Raw genomic sequence first — 19,964 nt, 5'->3', positions numbered from 1 at the left:
ATATGCAAGACTAGGGCTGCATCTCACTTCGGTTAAATTAAATCCTTGCGTCGTTTCCCTGCGTTTAGTCCCTCCCACCAGGGAAGCATGGAGAGACGCAAGGAAACCACGAGAAGCTGGGAAATTCGTTTTAAGAGCAATGGGACGTCCTTTCCTCCGGAGCATCACGTAAAGCCACGTACGTTTGTGACGCCGCACAGCTGATCGTCTGAAAGCAGCCAGCTCTGTCCCCGTTGTTTTCATAAACACCCCCGCCACTGTTAGTACACATTTACTGACAAACATTTGCATCATCTGTTTTAGACACACAAAAAAAAAAAAGAAAGAAGAACTCATTCTCCAAAAAATAAACGCCATTCTTAAAATGTATAAATGGAAAAAGCGACAAATCAACTTCCGGTAATACCGAGGCTGAGGAGCGAGGAAATTAAAAATAAGAGAAGTGAGACGCAGCCCCGGGATTGTTCAGGTACAGAGGATGTGGACACTCTTGAATATGAGAGTAATTGGGGAATTGTTCATTGGTAGAACACCTCAATTACTCAGGTCATGTAGGCCCTGTATACCTGACACCAGCCAATTTAATCCAGCTTTAACACACATATTGACTTGTGAAACCAGAAAAGTCATCCTTAATATGCTTAAGAGCTAATAACAGACACAATTTAGTGTGCCTAAGTATATGCAATGACTGCTACATATGATCCACTGAATCAAGCATGCAAGCTTACACTTTATTCAACATATCTGAAAGTAATAATCACCCTCTAACCTTTCTAAATATTGTCATTTCTAAATCTGCAATGTAAGCCCTAAACAGGCTTTTCAGGTTGAGCACATAAAATATTAAGAATGACCAACATGCCACATATGTGACAAGAAAGAAAACAGAGGCATTTCATATTTTTTCACTCTTTGTTCTTACGTTAAGTTTTTCAGCAACAATTGTTTTTGACATTGATACAGTGCAAATGCACAATAGCACAACAGACACCATCAGGATACATACTATTTTCAAAGTCAATACAGCAGATTTTGACAATTTGCATGTTGTTTTTTCTTCTGCTAAATATAAATTTGTTTGTTCTTCATTTAGGCCTTCAATGTCCAAAATACACAATTTCTTCACTGGTAGGGACCATTCAACACAGAGTAGCATTTGGAAATCAATGGCAAGTCATTTTCCAAGCGTGGCCAGCAACTTCTGCATTTGGTGAAGCAGGGCACTGTTAGCATCTGTTTCCCCCTCATGCCCAGGAGTAGAGTGATCATCCGAGTCATTACGTTCAATCAGCTTCATTCATATTTGTTTCAAGCAAACTGAAGTCATTTTTGCCATACTGTAAACCATTGCTGATTTTAAACATGTCTACTTTGTCTTGATATGCATATTATATTAAGAAAGAGATAACCTAAGACCTGAGAAAATATCGCATTTCGCAATGTAAGACACAGAAGATACAGTGCCGTTCCCCCCATCAGTTCACCAACACTTACCAGTGTTTCAAACTTTTTCTTTGACAGATCAAAACAAAACAAAAAACATTGACAACAGACGGACAAGACACACTCAGATGGCCCAAGTTAACAAACCTATACATCTTCATTATGTACCAATTAATATATGTATTTAATATCAATTAAACATATGCTTATGGCATTTTTTCTTTATCTGGTCATGTTGTACTTTAGGTAAATTTAAGATTTAAAAAATGGTTCATCATGAATTTAAAAAAGGGCTTTTAAACACCAGGTGGACATGTTGTAATGGCTCTGATCATGGCAATGCTGCTTCCTCAGAATCCCTCAACTACATCCATTGAGGGCTTTTAGATCTGCACATTAGTAGTAATGCTCAAGCACAAACAGTATTCATCTCTTGACTCTCCCACCACTACCCCAACCCTATGCCTGCTCCGCATCAACCATCTTTCTTTCCAACAAACTTTACACCAAACAGATTATCTCAAGTCACTGGTCCCTGCTCTTCATTCCCAATTACCTTTTTCATCATTATCTCCCTTCTTCCCGTACTTATGGCACTTGTTTATTTGCTCTTCTTGGCGACAGTTGTTGCCGATGATTTGGACTTGCCAAAGTAGGCCTCAATAAAGAACTGGATAAAGAGCACAAAGTAGCTTAGGTACATGAGGGAAGACCACACAATGTTCTGCATGTGGGATGGACACTCCTGGCCCTGCTGCATCCACGAGTACACAAGGTAGTTGACCACACAGCCCATCAGCATCTGGGTGATCTGGGTCAGTGTGATAAACATGGCAAACTTGCGTGACACTTTGAAACCAGCTGCACGTAAGGCATAGTAAGAGTACATGACGGCGTGGACCAAGTAGTTCATGGTCATGAACCATCCACCGCCGGCCACCATGTCCTTGTAGGAGTACCAGGAGTAGAGCAGCACGGTGATGTGGTGGTACCAGTGGAGGAAGATGAGCTTCTGTTTCCTCAGGACAATGAAGAGGGTGTCACCTGCGGAAATGATAGAGAAAGTAGGGTTGTCGAAAAGAAGCTGGAGTTTTGTAGAGAGCATGTACAGTAGTAGATAAACACCTGCTTGAAACGGTTAGAGAATGACCATTTATGCCAGTCCTGACTCACTCTTTTACCACTTAGTGCATGTGGTAAAACAGTCACCAGGAGCTTCCATTTGTAAGGTTACACTCATAACATACTCTATAGGCCTGTTTGTAATGCCTAACAACCGTAATGACACAGCCTCTGCCCAAACCATCTCTTCCCTTGTCATTAACGCTTAAAAACTCCTAAGAGCATAAACAACATTATACTACAAGACGCTGCAAATCCTGTCCTTGGCAGGGTCAAACTGTCCTGTTATGGTCTTCTATTGTTTTATGGTCATATCTAACGACAGCTGTGGTTGAAGCCAAATCAAAAAGAGACCGCCTGCCTGATCATATATACCAGTAGATACAGCTCTCTCAAGGCTGTTTGCCTGAGCTTGGAGAGAGGAGTGAAAAAATAGGCAAAAGCTAAGATGATTAAAAGTAAAACTAAGGGTCCTATGAGTAATTCCCTCTCAATTATGACAAAACCTGATACCTAAACTAAACCTTACTTGGTGGTCTGTTAATTTACATAGCAAGATGGTTTAGGCACAAGCAAAAATGATGCCCAGTGGACAGACACTATAAGACATGAAAAGGTCTCGACTTACCCAGTTCTGGTGCTTTACTAAGTACAAAGGCGTAGGCCCAGAACTTGCTGACAGGCCCGTTGTAAAAGCTCTGGTCACAAACTGACTGTTTAAGCCCTTTGGTCATCAGGATGTACATCATGTAACTTCCAGTACGGATGGCACCAAATATGCTACAAAGACAGTGAGAAAAAGCAAACATAAGAAATCCTTGAAGTAGAAAAATGTGTGGTTATTTCGTGACTGTAGTTGATATGTGAATTATATTCCATGTGAATGAAACCTACTTTTGTTGGTTTTTAATGTGTTTTTTTTTAAATTAATTTAATGTTACAAACATTATTATAATTTCAAAGTCATTACACACTTTATTTATATGTAAATAAAGGCAAAAAAGTTAGCACTGATTTACTGGTCAAACTAAGTAGACTATTGCAGATGCAAACGCCACTGCAACCATTGCAAAACATAGATAATGAATCCACTGTCTGTCTACTGTGCACCTTGATGACTCGTGAAAACTATGGTACACCAACTGAAAATATAGTTTTTATTATTTGAAATAATAATGATTACAATTGTTATTACAATATTTAATCATATTAATAGTATCAGCGCTGTCTCACCTGAACACAGCAAGTGTGAGCGACCATAGCACCAGTGGCTTCCTCAATTCAAACTTCTCCCTCGGTTTCATGACATGGCGGCCGCCGAGGATAACGGCAACGTATAGTGCAGCGAAGAGAAAAGACTTCTTCCTGCAAACACAAAAAAAACAAGATTAAAAATAGCCTTTTTATTACATTTCATTGTTTTAACATAGCATATTTTTGTTAACTGCATAAGCAACCTCTTGCAACAAATCGGAGGAGTCAAGCAGATAAAATAGATTGTTTTCAAAAGGGACTTTTCCTTTATGGATTTCAGTTAAAAACATCCCAATGGTTACTAAGGGAATATAGTGTGACTCGGGGAATTTTAAATCCTTCCTTTCTAGGTTTGAAAAGAAATGTATTAAACCAAAATGATGTTTCTCTTCCAACAGTGCCACTATAATAAGCACAGACAAAATCAATAGCTGTACCAACGTCATAAGTAATGATTCAACATTTGGGCCCAGGTCCATCAGTCCCTTAACACTTAGCTTTCCGTTTACAGTATATGCTTCTATTCAGTTCCAACTCCCACCTTCCTGTGACATCTGTTTGCTTTAATAACTTGTAAGAGGACTTCTGCTGAAACATCACATGGCCCGACTAAATCTAAAGAAAAGCTTCTCCCAGTGCTCAGAACAATTACAAAGCGCAGGTTGTAGTCTTGACGGACTGGGCGCTGAGTGAGACCAACAGAAGATGTGTGCATGCTGCCTAAATCTAGAGCAGCTATGTCTAAAACAAACAAAAGCTTTGGTCTATTGCAGGGGTTCCCAAAGAGTGGGAAAGTGAGCCTACCCTCAGAGAACATAATCACAGCCTTGCCCCCCCTCCCAATTATTATTGTTATTATTATTGCTATAATACAGGGGTATTCAATTGCATTTAAAATAGGTCCAGTAAGAAAAAATGTCATAAAATGCTCTGTTTTCGGTACCTTTCTCTTTTTTGATTGGCTGAGCGTCACCTCCTTAAAACATTAAACAATAGCTTTTTTAAACCTCTTTATCTTTATGTTTTAAACATGTTGAGGTTAAGGATGGCAGCTTCCTCATATGTTGCACTCGGAGAGAAATAGTTGAGACGGAGATGTCTTTAGCAGCAGGGAAGAGTAACGTTTCACCAATGTTGTGAGGTTTACCTGCCTTAGCTATCCGTAACGCCACTCGGTATGATGCTTCGGTTGCCTTTGTATTCACAGTACTAAATGTGTCAATGACATTTTTCTGTGACTGCAATTCCTTGAGCTGCCGGTCAAAAAACTCCTGTGGCTTGGTCACCAAACATGGGTGTTTCGTCTCAATATGACGCCGGAGTTTACATGGTCTCATACTGTCATTAGCTAGCACCTCGTTGCAGATAACGCGCTGTGGCAGTGGTGTGTCATCAGGACTGGTCCATGAAAATCCTAGCTTCAAATAATCCTTGTCATACTTCCTCCGTTTTCTGACAGACGCTGTCTCCTTTCTCACTTTAGGTAACTTCACTAAAAAATCGATCCATATTTTGCCGCTAGCATACATTTAGCTGAAAACTAGCTAGATTTCAGTTTCTCTTTTTTTTTTTTCTGGTGGCTGCACCTCCCTTGAAGCTCTCTGGCGCCCCCCAGGGGAAGCGCGCCTCACACTTTGGGAACCCTTGGTCTATTGGATAGGAAGCAGAGGAATAGTTTGGATCAACATTAGCAAAAAAAGTTAGATGAATTAAACTTAAATTGGTAAGGTTTCAATGAGCAAGGCCTAACACCTGCAGTAGGGTTCTCAAAGGAGAGTAAAATAAAGAAAGCTAGAAAGAGAAATAAACGAGATGAGGCATTCTGGGAGCTCTTTGAGTTTAGCCCTGGGGATGATGAGTTGCGTAAGACTAGCCTAAGGAGTCAGGTAGCTGTTTTTGGGTAGCATTTTTTTCAGAGGTTAAACAAAGAGAACCATATGATTTCACAGTTTGTGACCGAATAAGAATGTGAAACTCACACTAAAAAAGCAATAATTTCTCACAGAACCGTGACATAACTCACCTGAAACAGCAAAACATCCTATTACTTTTGCAGCCTCAGCAGAGCACGGCACAAACGGCACTTTATTTTGCTTATCAGGTGTTTAACTAGGCTAAGAAAAAGAGGGAAAATGTGCATTCTGCTTAGCCAGTTAAAAAAACATGATCAATGTGAAAAATATATAAGGAACCCTTTGTTTAGTACAATTTAGAAGTTAAGTCTTAGCAAATGTCAATTCATTAAAAACCATGACCCGTAATGCAGACTATTTGGGGCATTTCTGACCTGTCTTTAAAATACATTTAAAAACTATTACCAGCTGTATGATTAGAGAACTTAAGTCACCATCAGTGAACCGGCTGAACTGATCAACTCTGAAGCGTAAACTATTGTTATCTAAGTCAATAAAGACAGGAACAACAGTACAATAACAGTGACAGTTGTTGAACACAATCGACTTGATTGTTCGTCAGTATTCCAAGAATGACAGATGCCAATTTTCTGTTCTAGCAGGAAGCCCACAAACTGATCCAGGCCACCTCCACAGAACAAAGGACAAAGCAGCCCAGTCGAAGTGGAAAGGAGCATCTTTCACAGAATGACAACAGGGGCGGACTGCAGAATGACAACACTGTTTCTCAACTACACATGGAGGAAGACAGAAGAGAGCAACACAGACCACATTGTGGCCTACATACTGTAGAGAGGCCGGCTGGATAGAAGAGGAGCAACAATTTCAGCATTCCCTTTCTGTGTACTGCCATCAAAGTTAAAAGGGTCAAAGGTCAAAGTGATGTCTAGCTTGAGCTGTGATTCTGAGGATCCAGTAGACTTTATACTTGGAATTCACTCAGACATACCACATGTTGTTGTGTAGGACAAACAGGCCAATCCCCAGAAACTGTGTCATTACTTTCTTTGACAACTTGAACAAATTAATGTATCTATAATGAGAAGAGCTAAGTTGTATCCCTATTGTTGAATACTAACAGTGTTCGCCTGTAGCACTATCATTAAAGATACAATGAATTATTTATTGTTGTCATAACTTTACAATGTATTCACATGAGGCTCTAGTAATTATGACCTCATTGCCCTTATGGAAATGTACCAACAAATTTCATCTAAGGTATTCTGCATGGAAGCCATTATCAGGACAAAGATAATAATCATTTCAAAAAGTAAACATGATTGTTGCAGATAAGAATGTTTTGAATGCCCCGGCCCAAGCATAAAGATGTGGAGAAATGTCCCTGTCTTGTTCTCTGTGTTTTATCATCACCAAGTACAAGCAGACCTAGCCAAAGGTTAAGATGTGCTCGGCCTACTGTGTTATGTTTAGAAGATGGAGTACACTGTCTGAAAAAATAAATAAAGGGTAGAGAAAGCCGAGGGCATGGTCAAAGCTGATGAAAGTTGGTGAAGGGTGGTGGTGGTGGGGGTGGGGCCGCTGCTGTTGTCTTTGCAAAGGCTGTGAAGTGCCAGCTGCAGCAAAGCTATGTCTGCTGTCAGGAATCTATTTGAGACATCAGTGTGAATTCACATCATCCCTTCATGCACCCTGGTGCCTCTACAGTTCTACTCCTGACCTGGGAATTGTTTTTCAAAACAAGCTGCACTTGCCAATGTGCAAGTGAAATTCTTTTAATGACCCAAGGGACAAAAGAAATATAATGACTGCTTTGACAAACTGACAAATGATAGTGAGTCATGTTTATTTGTCAGTTTGCTTTAAGAAGAGCTACAAAGCTAAAGTTTGATTTGTAGACAAGATCTGCTAGCAACTCTGTCGGGCTGTGGTTGGGATAATCCCTGTGGGTTATGTCATGGGCTAACAGTTTGATCAGTTTTTTACTTCCTTTAAATGCTTCAAAAATAATGCCAACAACTCATCTGAGAAACTATTTTAGGAAGCACAATCTTGAGATGAAACAAGATGGAGTACACATTTTTGAATGAATACATATAAAGAAGCCTATGGAATACAGTTTCACTGACAACATTTCAATGACAAACCAAAAATAACGCAAAGTAAACACAGCCACTAGTTCCGAATTCTGTCTACACAGGATAATATAGGAGAGAGCAGTGTTTGTCAAAGTGGGCCGAGGCAGCACAAATTGGAAAACTCCATCATCAGAGCTCTTTCAGGGAGGATCAGCATGGAGCAGTTACAGAATCAGCAGAGATTTCATGCTTGCTGCAAGGCTGGAAATCAGCTGCGTCCCTCCAGCCGAGATTTCCTCAAAATAACAGTTACAGCAGTGGCTTCATTTAAAAAAAAAAAAGCCCCAGTCCCAGATAAAGTTAAAAACTAAATATTTGTTAATATGAGTACAATTATGTACCAAAAGCTTAATATACTGTAAAATATTTGAAATGTCTGTGGCTACAGAAAGGCAATAGGGTCAAAACAATAATAGAACACTGTGTAAACTTGTTTTGGTCAAATAAGATATTCATTAATTTGGTAGAAAAGGATTTAAAGAAAACATTCGATAATTAAAGTATCAGTTTACAAATTAAACCACCAACTAAAAGAATGTGTGTGATATGTCTAACCAGGACAATATGCCAGAACTATGAATGTATCATGAAAGCTTCTCAGTTGGGTAGGCATGGCATCTCCGGCCTCTCTTTATCCCGTGTGTGATTGTTAACAGAGGGTGAGGCCCTAGACATGGCACTGTTTGATATATTGCCAAATCAAGCTGAAATCCGAGATTCAAAAAAGAAAGAAAGAATCTAAACTCAAGTGATGCTTGAGTCTAGATCAACAAAAGAGTCCAGAGAATGTTTTTTAACATGAGCGTTTCACTGGTATATTGTTTAGCAGGCTGCCAAGGCATGTTACTTTAAAGGTGACCTATCATGCAAAATGCACTTTTGTACGTCTTTTCTACATGAATATGTGTCCCCGGTGTTCCAGGGAACTCACCAAGTGTCAGAAAACTCAACCCTCTCTATTTTCCTCCATACCCAAATCTCTAAAAAAGGGGCTGCAACGGATCTGATACAGACTGATCCAGATTTGAACACTTCTATGACGTCACAGAAGTGGCGCAATGGCTATTGGGCCAACTCCACCAATCAGGAGGAGACAGCCACGGACATTGCCGTTCGAAAGCGCTGGAGACGCTGTAGTACATATGCCAGGCCTGTAGATGGTGCTGTTCTCACAGAACCAGCCCATGCAAAGACAGTGTTAAATTGAGCGAAATGAGGAATGGCTAAAATGCTTGATCTGTTTGGTATTTTGAAAAATAAAAAGTATATGCCTTATATAGGTATGGTCCTACACTATATTATTCAAATATAGCATGATAGGTCCACTTTAACTCATCCAAACAACTGCCACTGAGAAAATATATACACAATTGTAAAGTAACTAACAGTTAAATACATAATCTTTATGATAGATACATAGTCTGTGTACCTGCATGCAGTCTATGTTGTACAGTTTTTAATATAATTAGGATGTGCAGCCCCTCCCCCACTCAGTGTTTTATAAACCTGCTGGGAAACTTGGATCTGTATTAGCTGGAGGACCAGGAGATTTCAGCCGTTATGTAACCCTGAGGTTGCAGTGTAAGCACAATGCCATGCACCTAATTACATCTCTATACAACCCACTTATTGTATGTTGGACACCTTTTCAAAGTGACAGAACTACAATCAGTGACTAAACTTTAAAGCTATCGATCAAGCCGTGTCTGTCTGTTCGACCAATATGTCCGGGATGGGTATCGTTAGGATTTTATCGATACCGGTACTGCTTATCGGTATTTTTCGATACTCTTATCGATACTTTTCCATAATTTGGTGTTAATAAACTAAAAAAAGACAAGGCGGTGGGCCTGCAAGACTGCACCCAGGTAAACAAAACATATTACCCGTGCGCAGCAGCTAACCTGCCTGCGAGCCTTCGCTCAGGTCACATTTACACACGGCGAGGCTGAAGCCCGCTAGCACTATTAGCACTAGCAGTATCGCTAGCACCGTTTTAGATTCAATGAGTGTCTCGGTTGCAAATGCTTCATTAAGTTGCTTGTGTTACCCCTTTTACAAGCAACTAATTGAGTACATAGATTGCACCTTGCACTATCGCCAATACATTTTTTAAAAGTGCACCCAGACCTTGGATCGCTTCGCTCTGTCCGCCATGCCTGCGGGAGTCTCTCAACAATAATAAGAACGCTGTTGAGAGAGATGAGGAGTGGCATTTACAGTGGCCAATCAGAGGAGTCTCACACCGGATACATCACACGTGATGAGGGTTCCCAACCAACCAGAATGGTTTAAAGTTAAACTAAGGAAGTAGACGTAACAGATATACCGATAGCAGCACCGTTTGTCCAGCGGCTTAACGGTATACCGATACCGTCCAATCAGGTAACGGTATTGACTTAGTACCGGTTCTCGGTACCCATCCCTAGACTCCTCACAGTCAAAAAGGGTAAACCGTTATTGTTTTGAGGAGGGCGTGCCAATTATTTATTCTATTGGTTCAATTAGCACTAAATAATGAAACGCATGTACACAACAAGAAATCCAATACACATTCCTGGAAAGGCAGAAAGAAGTAATGCAATTATGAACTGCATGCAAGGCATGCTATTCCACTGACGGAAAGTTGATGGAGATAACGTGCTAAGAAAAGATGCAATGCACTGCCTAGGCAAGGAAGAAGGCCGCTATTCAAAGTAAGCGAGGAAGGTTTAAAAAATAAACCATACAACAAACTGCTCTTTAATGTGATTTCACCTAAGTGTTTCCTTGACAGCTTGATAAAGTCTAAAAAAGTAAAACCAGACGAAGCAACACTCAAGGCAGACCTTAATTCCTGAGGAGCCATCCCACATCTTCATCTCAACAGTCGTGAGAAGGAGAGCAGCCTAACGAACATCAAGCCTGGAGAGGACGCTGGGTCAACACAGTCGGAAATGATCAGCGTCATCGTGTGCTACTCTCTTTAAAATGGCACCAAGAAGCAAGACCATGTAATATATTAACTTCAACAGCATCAAAGGAACATTTAGAATTGCACTGGGAAATACATTTTGTTGTTTTGTTTTGGGTTGTCCCATTTGGAAAATTGCTTTAAATTACCTATGACCACTTCTTCTACATCTTCTTCACTGTATAAATGTAGACATTTATTATTTATGTTGAATGCAAGCAATATTGGAAAACATCATCATCCAAGTTCTTCAAACAAAAAAAGTAAGTTACAAACATCCTTTAACCAAATATTCATTAAGAGAAGAGAGAACAAGCTCTGTAAGGATGGGAAGGATGCCTTGATTCTACATTTAAGATGGGGGTATCCATTAGGGCTGTACCCGAATATCCGTTCGTTGGAGTACTATTCGGGTTTCAATTTCGTTATTCGTTTTTTTTTTTACTTGTGCCTCTTCAGAGGGTGCTAACACTTAACCATAAACGTTATTGTTTACTCTCTCCGTCTATATATGTAGATATTACTTTTTCTCCATTAATTTCCATCACGTTGTTTCCATAGCAACAACAAATTCCTGTCAACAGCGCTAACTCTCCTTCAAAATAAAAGCATGTCCATACAAAATAGGAAGCCAAGCCAAATTACACTTAAGACATACACAACTGCAACACAATGCAATATCCTTTTCAATTTCGAAGAACACAAATTGGGTTGGATACAGTAACAAATAACTATAAAACAACAATACTGTAGAATAACTAAATGAATGCCGTGAATAAACCGAAATACACGCGTTGGAGCGGTTCGCTGCTAATTACTATGCACCCCCCCCCCCCCGCGCGCGGGCCGAATATCCGAATATTCGCTGCTGATTACTACCGAATATCCGGAGCCCGAAAAATGGTATTCGGGACAGCCCTACTGTATACATTATTTTGACATTTATTATTTCTGTTGAATGCAAGCAATATTGGAAAACGTCATTATTCAAATTCTTCAAACAAAAAACGTAAGTTACAAACATCCTTTAAGAGAAGAGAGAACAAGCTCTGTAAGGATGGGAAGGATGTCTTGATTCTACATTTAAGATGGGGGTATCTATTGGTCTCGTCCATCCGAACTCTGTGACAATAGGCTGGATAGATTTTGGAACTAAATAAGTAACATGAGACTTGGAAGGAAGAGACTTATCTCCTTTACTCATCTAGTACCATAGGAACCTGACATTCAAGACAAGTCAAAGGGCGGTGATACATCTGAACAACATTGTTACATCCCTAGGGCAGGTAGATTATATGTGAATAAATATTAACTGACAAAACAGTGCACAACAAACGTCATTATGCATTATCACTGGTGCATCCATTGTTATCATTCCGAGTCTAAAACAATCATAAATCCATCAGAATTGCAGAGACCCACAGCGATGCTATCTGCCCCAGCAGCTTCTCAATAAACAGAGAACGCAACCTGCATGGCGATTGGAAATGGTGACGTTTGTGGGAGTGCAGAGTGATTCAGCAAGTTAAAGATGTGTGTATAACAGAGACTAACAGCTCTCTTTTAGATGGCAAGGTACACTATCAACAAATAACAGGCTGTTTTGAACTGCCAGTTTTTTAACCATCACATAGAATCCCAGCCAATGCATTTATGACTATAAGGAAATAAAACATATACCAAATGCATATATTCTACAAAAAAGAAAAGCTCATGCACAGCAGTATGAAATGCTGTCTGAACATTCCATTTGAATATTTACGATGACATCAGTTTGTTAAACTATGAGATGTAGAAAATAAAAGTGTACTATATGCATGGCCAAAATATTTTTTTGCATCTCCACTAGGTCTCGAGTCCATTGTATTTTTATTGTGTTTGATATAGGATGGAAAGAGGATGAACCTGTTGTCGCTATATTACATCATCTGTGTCCCTGTCCACTCCTTCCTTTTCCCAGCGATCTGACGAATGGTTACTCAATCACAATGCTGAGCTCTCTGCTGCCGGTCTCAAGGGAACCAATCAGATCAGTGTACCAGTCTCCAGTTATCACTTCAGAACAATGATATGTACAGTAGGCTGCATATACTTTATTTAGAGATGTCTCATCATGTCTGTTTTGAAACACATGTATTACTGTAGCTTAAAACTAACGTAAAAGTATGTTGCAATTTGGGCCTAACCTCAGTGATGTCACAGGGGGCATTTTCAACAGCAGTCAAAAGGTAACACACATAAGTGTTATGCAACAGTAGTTCAGACCTACTCAACCTTGGCCTAAATCGGTGCACACTGGTGTTTAAAGAGTAATGGGCCGGAATTGGCACTTTCGAGAGTGTGTAAATGAGCCCTAAATGAATGTGTGTGTTGCCATTTATTACTGTAAAACTGTTAATGGCCTGAATCTTCGGAAATATTTTTGCTTTTACTTTCCTTATTTAAATGTGACAACAACTTGACCCGAACTGGAATTTAAAAAGAGAATCAGAAACAATGACATCTTAACAAACAGTCTTGCTTAGCAGCCCTTTGTTATCCAAAAAGTAAAATGATTATTTGCTTTTGGCTTAGCCTAGTTGAAAGAGCAAGGCAGTTTGGGAGGCGTGTGGCGCAGTGGATAGAGCCTTGGTGTTGGGATCAGGGGGTTACAGGTTCAAACCCCACTGCAGTCAGCATGTCGTTGTGTCCCTGGGCAAGACACTTCACCCCAAATTGCTCCTGTGGAGATTGCTCACAGTATTGAGTATGTAAGTCTCTTTGGATAAAAGCGTCTAATAAGTAACATGTCATGTCATGTTTGTATTTCATTATCATACTGAATTAAAGCTTGTTTTTTAAGCTTGCTTTTAAACTTGTTTAGTCGTTTGTTGTGTTCCTTTCTCTGTCTCACCCTTAAGCAATACAAAATATGTCATGCTTAATCAGTAGCTTCCTGAACCTTTAAAATGTAATAAACAACCTTTCAAATCCTATTTTCTGTGGTTGTTCCCCTTCAGCCATGTGCACTGGCCTAGTCTGACATCCTCCACTATATGAGCAGCTGCAGAGAAGTCAGCACAGATCAGCTGCAACCTGATTGGCTAATTCTCCTCAGCCGACATCAGAAGACTAACGTGATTGGTCAGTTGTCAGTACCAGGGTATGGACAGCTCCCTCACACTGCTCCCACACAGTTCCCCTCTCTCTCTCTCTCTCTCTTACATACACACACCCAGACTGCATTCCAACGAATAAGAAAAAAGCTGTTCTAAGATTGGCTCTGAATTTGTGGCAAATTATATTCTAACAATGACTCTTTTCTACACGCAATTTAAACGGATGATAAAAGCCAGATGAATGCCTCCTGCTCACCGTATGCTGCTTTATACAAAGTCAGTGCCACTGAATGCTTAATGAAGCCCACCGCTATCTTAACGCATGACTCATTTTGTTTTGCATTAGTACCATTTATTTGCTCAACCTATAGACCTGGATAATAATGACCATTTGTTCATGCAAAGGATGTTTGGATGGACCAGCACATGACCTAAATATGAAATGCATCAATGGTCACAACCACAAAGCAATATTTAAGATAAGATAAGATGGTACTTTATTGATCCCAATTTGGGTAAAAAAATCTGTGTTGCAGCAGCATAAAAGACAAGGCATTTTACAATAAAACAAAGCTTAACCTTACTTAACCCTAATAGCCATTGTAACATTTCATTCCGTGATATTGTTGTGTACAGTCTTGTAGACACTGCCCTGAGCAAATATGACACTTGTACATAAGAATTTCCTCTCTTCTACTGAATGGTTTAATGCACAGTTCAACACCCATCTCTTTCACTTTATTTTGCTCTGAAATAAACTTAAATTGCCAAATTGTTGATTGTATCTCAGTATGGTTTTCGGCATGTTTTTTTGGTTGTCTGCTCTTTTTACCTGCTGTATTTTGCACACGTATGTGGAGAACTTTGGTCAGTGGATACTGTTTTATTGTGCTTTAGAATACATATACATTGATATTTAAAGGAGGTCTCTACTAACACACTGCACGTAACTCTGTTGCAGTGTGTTTAGTGTCCTTTTGCAAAAGTCACTTGTATTAAGATGTGTTCATTCTCAGTTAGACTACATCACTATAATTATACAGTGATATCCTTTCAATTTACAGTACATTAAGTTACTTTTACAAAAATTCATGACCATGACCACTTCATGTTGAGGAGAACACCAAGAGGTAGTTTACCCTCCTATGGTTCAATATGGAATGGTTCAATATGCCATTGGGGTAGTTACAAACTAAATGAATCAGGCAGCTAGAGTCATGCATGATCTTTATAGGGGTAGGCCGGTAGCTGATGCCGGAAGAATAAATCACACGAAATCAAATAGAAACCCCATGAGAATACCCATAAAAGGAAGCACAAAGCATTATCGGAGAGCCATGTAGGAAGTCACTAGTTCAGACAAACTTGAAGTATGGCAGAACATCGCTTTCACACGCTGCTGAAGGCCTCCATGAATTTGTTCATTTCATGAAGCAGAAGCAGCAATTTGCGGATGATGACAGTGGCTCTGATATAATAGGATATGGCTGGGTTTAATCCCGGTGAGCGAGGCGGATGCATGTGCTCGGCTACAGCCTCCAATTCACTTTAAGCACGTACTTATGCAGAGTTTTGCAGAGGAATGCTGTATTATGTGATTAAAAAACGAGGCGCTATCACAATGTAGCCTTACCAGTTCTCCTGCATCCATCGGATGGCTTCGTCCTCGTTGAACTGTCTCTCGAATTCATACTCGTGCAGAGCTAATTGCACCGACATGCTCACTGTGCAGTGTTTGTGTAATCGTTGCTAAAACAAGACGATGTGGTCGAGGTGTTTCCGTTTGTTAGTTTGTTTCCTCGCAACACTTTACTTGCATCGCTCGTGAAGCTGTCTGGACCTCGCGGTTGTGCGCGCGGGCATCTAGGCGTTCTCTGCACCTTCCTCTTCGGGCAGACAGAGCCTACGCCCTCCTCCTCGGGAAGGCGGACTCCAGGTCCTAACGCTAACCATTTTACTTGCTCTCTAGATCTAGAATGCTTTACATATTGAGTTGAGTTCAATTGTATTTTACAGTTTTTTTCAATTGCTAAAACACGTTTTTTGAAAGCAGGGCTTATTTTCTCAAAACACTTTACGCAATTCACAAAACCACACACACAAAGTGCAAAACACCGAATATATATTGCAAAATGAAGCACTGTCTGCACTCAAAACGACATAAACACTTACCAAAACCAAACTTTTGCACGAAATGGCAAACACATCCCTTATAGTAGCTACAAGACACTTTGTCCAACCAACTACACACTGCGGTGCTCAATCTAAGGCACACTCATTTGTATGGTGTTCTGTATGTAGAGAATTCTGCATATAAAGATTGTTCAAGTCTACAAAAATATGTACAGAAACACAAATATACTTTGTGTTTAAAAAACTGATTCCTCTGTCAAATACAGGAAATGGAAAGAAAAACTTTTGTGAAAATATTTTTACAAAAACAGAGGAAAGAAATTTGCTGAGGCTGCCTGCATCTCGCCACCTAGCTGGGTCTGGCCACAGCGCCTCATCACATGCAGAAGAAGCATGCATCCATTGGCCTGACGGTCATACTTTCAACCGTTATGCTGCAAATCATTTTATTGCATTTGCTTAATTTTATTGAATATTCTTTAGAAACTGTTTATTTTTTAAATTATGTTCTATGACCAGACACATTTTTTAATATGGCCCAAAATGTTCTACAAGGCTGGGGATTCGGACCCATTTCTCATACAATTTGAGATATGGAGTAGACTAGCTGCTTTAACCACTGAGGTATACAGCAGTTTAAGCAGGAAGTATTGATTTGAAAACAGTAGAACACATCACCTTTTTTTGTTTTTGTCCCTCTGAGGTAGGGGGTGTCCTCTTCAGGCTGGCAAGGACACAAAATCCCTCAAAATATGAAAACTCAAAAAAATTATATAGGAAATTAAAACATAAAAAGACCTGTACCTTTGTGTATGTTTCTTTCGTAAAGCAGCAAACAGATATATTTGTTCCCATTTATAAAACAAAATTGTAATTGTTTTTTTTCAGAAAACATTTTTTAATTCAATATAATTGTCAAGTTTTATTAAAAAAATTAACTAAAAAGTCATTCACTTAATTGTTCTAGTTTTAGTATAATTATTTTTTATATTTTCATATTAAATATCTTTGTATTTTATTTTTCAAGTTAGTTTTTATGATCGTATTATGTATTATATTATCATTTTATTTTATATTTTTAAATGTACTTTATTAGTATTCTTTTATTTTAATATTTTTGGGCCATTTCGGTTTTTTTCATATTAAATGTCCTTAAAGTTGTTATGATTATATTATGTATTTTCATATTATTATTTTACTTTGTTTAAATTATATATATTTTTTCCATTTTATTATTTCAATTATTTTCATATTATTATTAAAAAATAGTGTCAGGTGCAGGTAATCTGTACTCATGTGGACCACCCTCCAAAGTCATACGATCACCATGTCACACACGTGGCATCTTACCTCACACCACACTTTGCTTTGCCATGCTGCAGGCGGACCAGCAACCCTCTGGTTGTTAGGCATCCATTTACCGCTTCAGCCAAAGACACCAGTACATATTACATTCAAATTTTACAGGATTGGCTTCTACGTTTTTTAAGGTTACAAGGCGACACAAATATATTGTTAAAGAACATTTGTTTGAACTCATCGCCAGAAGTAACCATCAATTTTTCACATTTGTTCCAGAAAAACTCCAGGCTACCAGGAGTGTGGAGCCGAGTTTCCTGAATATGTCCGTTAGAAAAAACTGGATTTAAGCCTCTGTTTCTTTCTAACTTTACCAAACTTCAGCTTTTTTTTTCCGTTTAAAAAAACCGTTATATCGATTGGGACATTCTGGCTATGACTTGATCATTTCTGAACAACAGCCCATAATTCGGCTGTGGCTGAGAGGAAAAGCTGTTGTCTAGTCAGAAGGTGGTGTGTTCAATCCCAGCCAATGGGTTCAATCCTAGCCCTGCTTATCATGTTGATTTATCCAAGTGTGTATTGTGCTGCTTGTTACAGTTTTTATCAGTTGCTAACAAATTAAAATGACACATAAAGCAAAAAATGTGTTTTAGCAATTGAAAAAAACATAGGATATATAAATGATAAAAGTGTGCAAAGTAGATGCAGTTTTCTCAAATGTGAAATGTAAATGAGGTGTCAGTGTGAGTACAATATGTGAAAAATGCAAAGAGTAAAACAATACATTTTGGTTAAAAAATAAACGTTGAAGCTGTCAGTTCTCTGCTCGCCAGTGGTGAGTTATCACACAGATTTATCGCTTTTGGCAGGAAGGATGTCCTGTATCGGTCCTTGTGACATTTAAGATGAATCAGGCTGTTAGAAAAAGAGGTCTGCTCTCTGGCCAGTAGCTGTGGAGGATGCACTTTATGCATCTCTTGTATCTTCTCTTGTACTTAATATGTCGCTGCTGCTATAGTGTACTGCCATGTGGTAAATACTTGTGTGTGCTCAGGGACTAAGGAGCTCAAATCTGGCATATTTACACTTGAAGCATTATTTGTCTAAAGTGTTCATTAATGTGCATTGTCCCTATTCAAATAAACGATTAAATGAAAAAAAATGAAGAGGTGCAATTCTAGAACTGTTGTGGAATGATGACGATATTTCAGGTCTTCCTTCTTCTAAAGCATTTTAAAAACATGTTATAATGCACATTTTTTTAACAAACACTTAAGCTGCATGGCCTGACTGTGGTTGTCCAATACTGCAATAAAAAGCCTCGGACAATTAAAAGTCCATGATGTGGCATTTTGCTTTACAATCAATATAATCCAAATTGTTTAAATATAATTTATCAACCTTTACAGGTTGGACCTATTTCCACATCTGGCAAAAAGACAAATAGGTGCGGTGCGCCCTTCACTAACTCAATGAACCTTTACCTAGATACGCTTGATATGCCTGCAGGCAAACACAGATCCATGCACATTCACTCAAACACGCACATGCTCTTTCCTTATTTGTACGTTTTCACCACTGAGTTGCATGCTGTGCTCTCTGGCACGCTCAAATCTAGATAGTGGGCTGATGACATTGTCTGATAATATTGAAACTTGAAATGGAGTTTAAGCACATTTATCCATTTTCTAATACACCCATGCAATTGGCAAAGTGTATTGTTGGTTCATCAAGAGTATGGAGATGTAAGCATTGCCTTGTTTTGTAACCGTTAATCTTACCACACTGCCATTTGTCAATGCACTTGTATTGCATCACTGTGGGCATGGTTAAAGTCAAAGAGAGACTGGTTGGCAAGTGATCAAGGAAAGTGGTTTTACACTAGTAGTTTTCACATCACACCGTCTTGCTTTCCATATAGCACCATCTCATACACTTTGCCATGCTGTGTAAGATATGGTGCTATATTAGGGTTATAATTAGGGTTACAAGGGGACAAGAACATATTGTTAAAGAACATTTGTCTGAACTCATCACACCGAATGACGGTCCAAGGCTATCAGCACATCTGGAGCATGTCAATAGAATAAACTGGACTACAGCCTCCGTTGCTTTCACACTGACTTTCCATTTCCGTTTTTTACACCACAATTACCACAGCCTTGTTAGTTCCATAAGAGATGACGTCCATTTACCCCGTTAGAACCTCTTAACTGCGAGCTAAAGAGGCAAAGCAAACCCGCACATATAGAAAACATGTCTCTCCGAAATTCACTTTGCCATGCTGGGAATCAAACCACAAGCCTTCTGACTCGTAGACATCCACTTACCCTTTGAGTCAAAGCATCCTGGACATGTTTTTGTATAATTGTACCAGCTGGTATTCTACAGATATTATGGGTTAGGGTTATAAGAGGACTTGGAGATATTGTAAAAACATTTGTTGAAACTCATCGCAGGAAGTGACAGTCCAATTTTGTACATCTGTTCAGGAAAACTCAAGGCTAGGCATCTGGAGTCCGGTTTATTTATGTGGAACAATGGAATTTTTACCAAACTACAGTTTTCAGGCTATGACGGCATCATTTCTGAACAACAGCTCATCATTCGGCTGTGGCAGAAAGGAAGAGCTGTTGTCTTTGAGTCA

General features: G+C 39.3%; 1 protein-coding gene across 1 annotated transcript; it reads right to left on the bottom strand.

Moving 5' to 3' along the window:
• Positions 1-713: 713 nt before the first annotated feature.
• On the bottom strand, positions 714-15,763 carry elovl6 (ELOVL fatty acid elongase 6). The gene is made up of 4 exons (XM_079669622.1): positions 15,516-15,763; positions 3,802-3,933; positions 3,197-3,348; positions 714-2,490 (listed from the first exon to the last, which is right to left on the bottom strand). The coding sequence occupies exons 1-4, from the start codon at positions 15,599-15,601 to the stop codon at positions 2,048-2,050; spliced, it is 813 nt and encodes a 270-aa protein (XP_079525748.1). The 5' UTR covers positions 15,602-15,763; the 3' UTR covers positions 714-2,047.
• Between the last annotated feature and the right edge of the window lie 4,201 nt (positions 15,764-19,964).

The sequence above is a fragment of the Notothenia rossii genome (assembly GCF_949606895.1).
Source record: "Notothenia rossii genome assembly, chromosome: 3".
NCBI lineage: Eukaryota > Metazoa > Chordata > Actinopteri > Perciformes > Nototheniidae > Notothenia > Notothenia rossii.
Note: the sequence above shows the minus strand (reverse complement) of the source record. Positions and strands in the feature narration are given on the sequence as shown.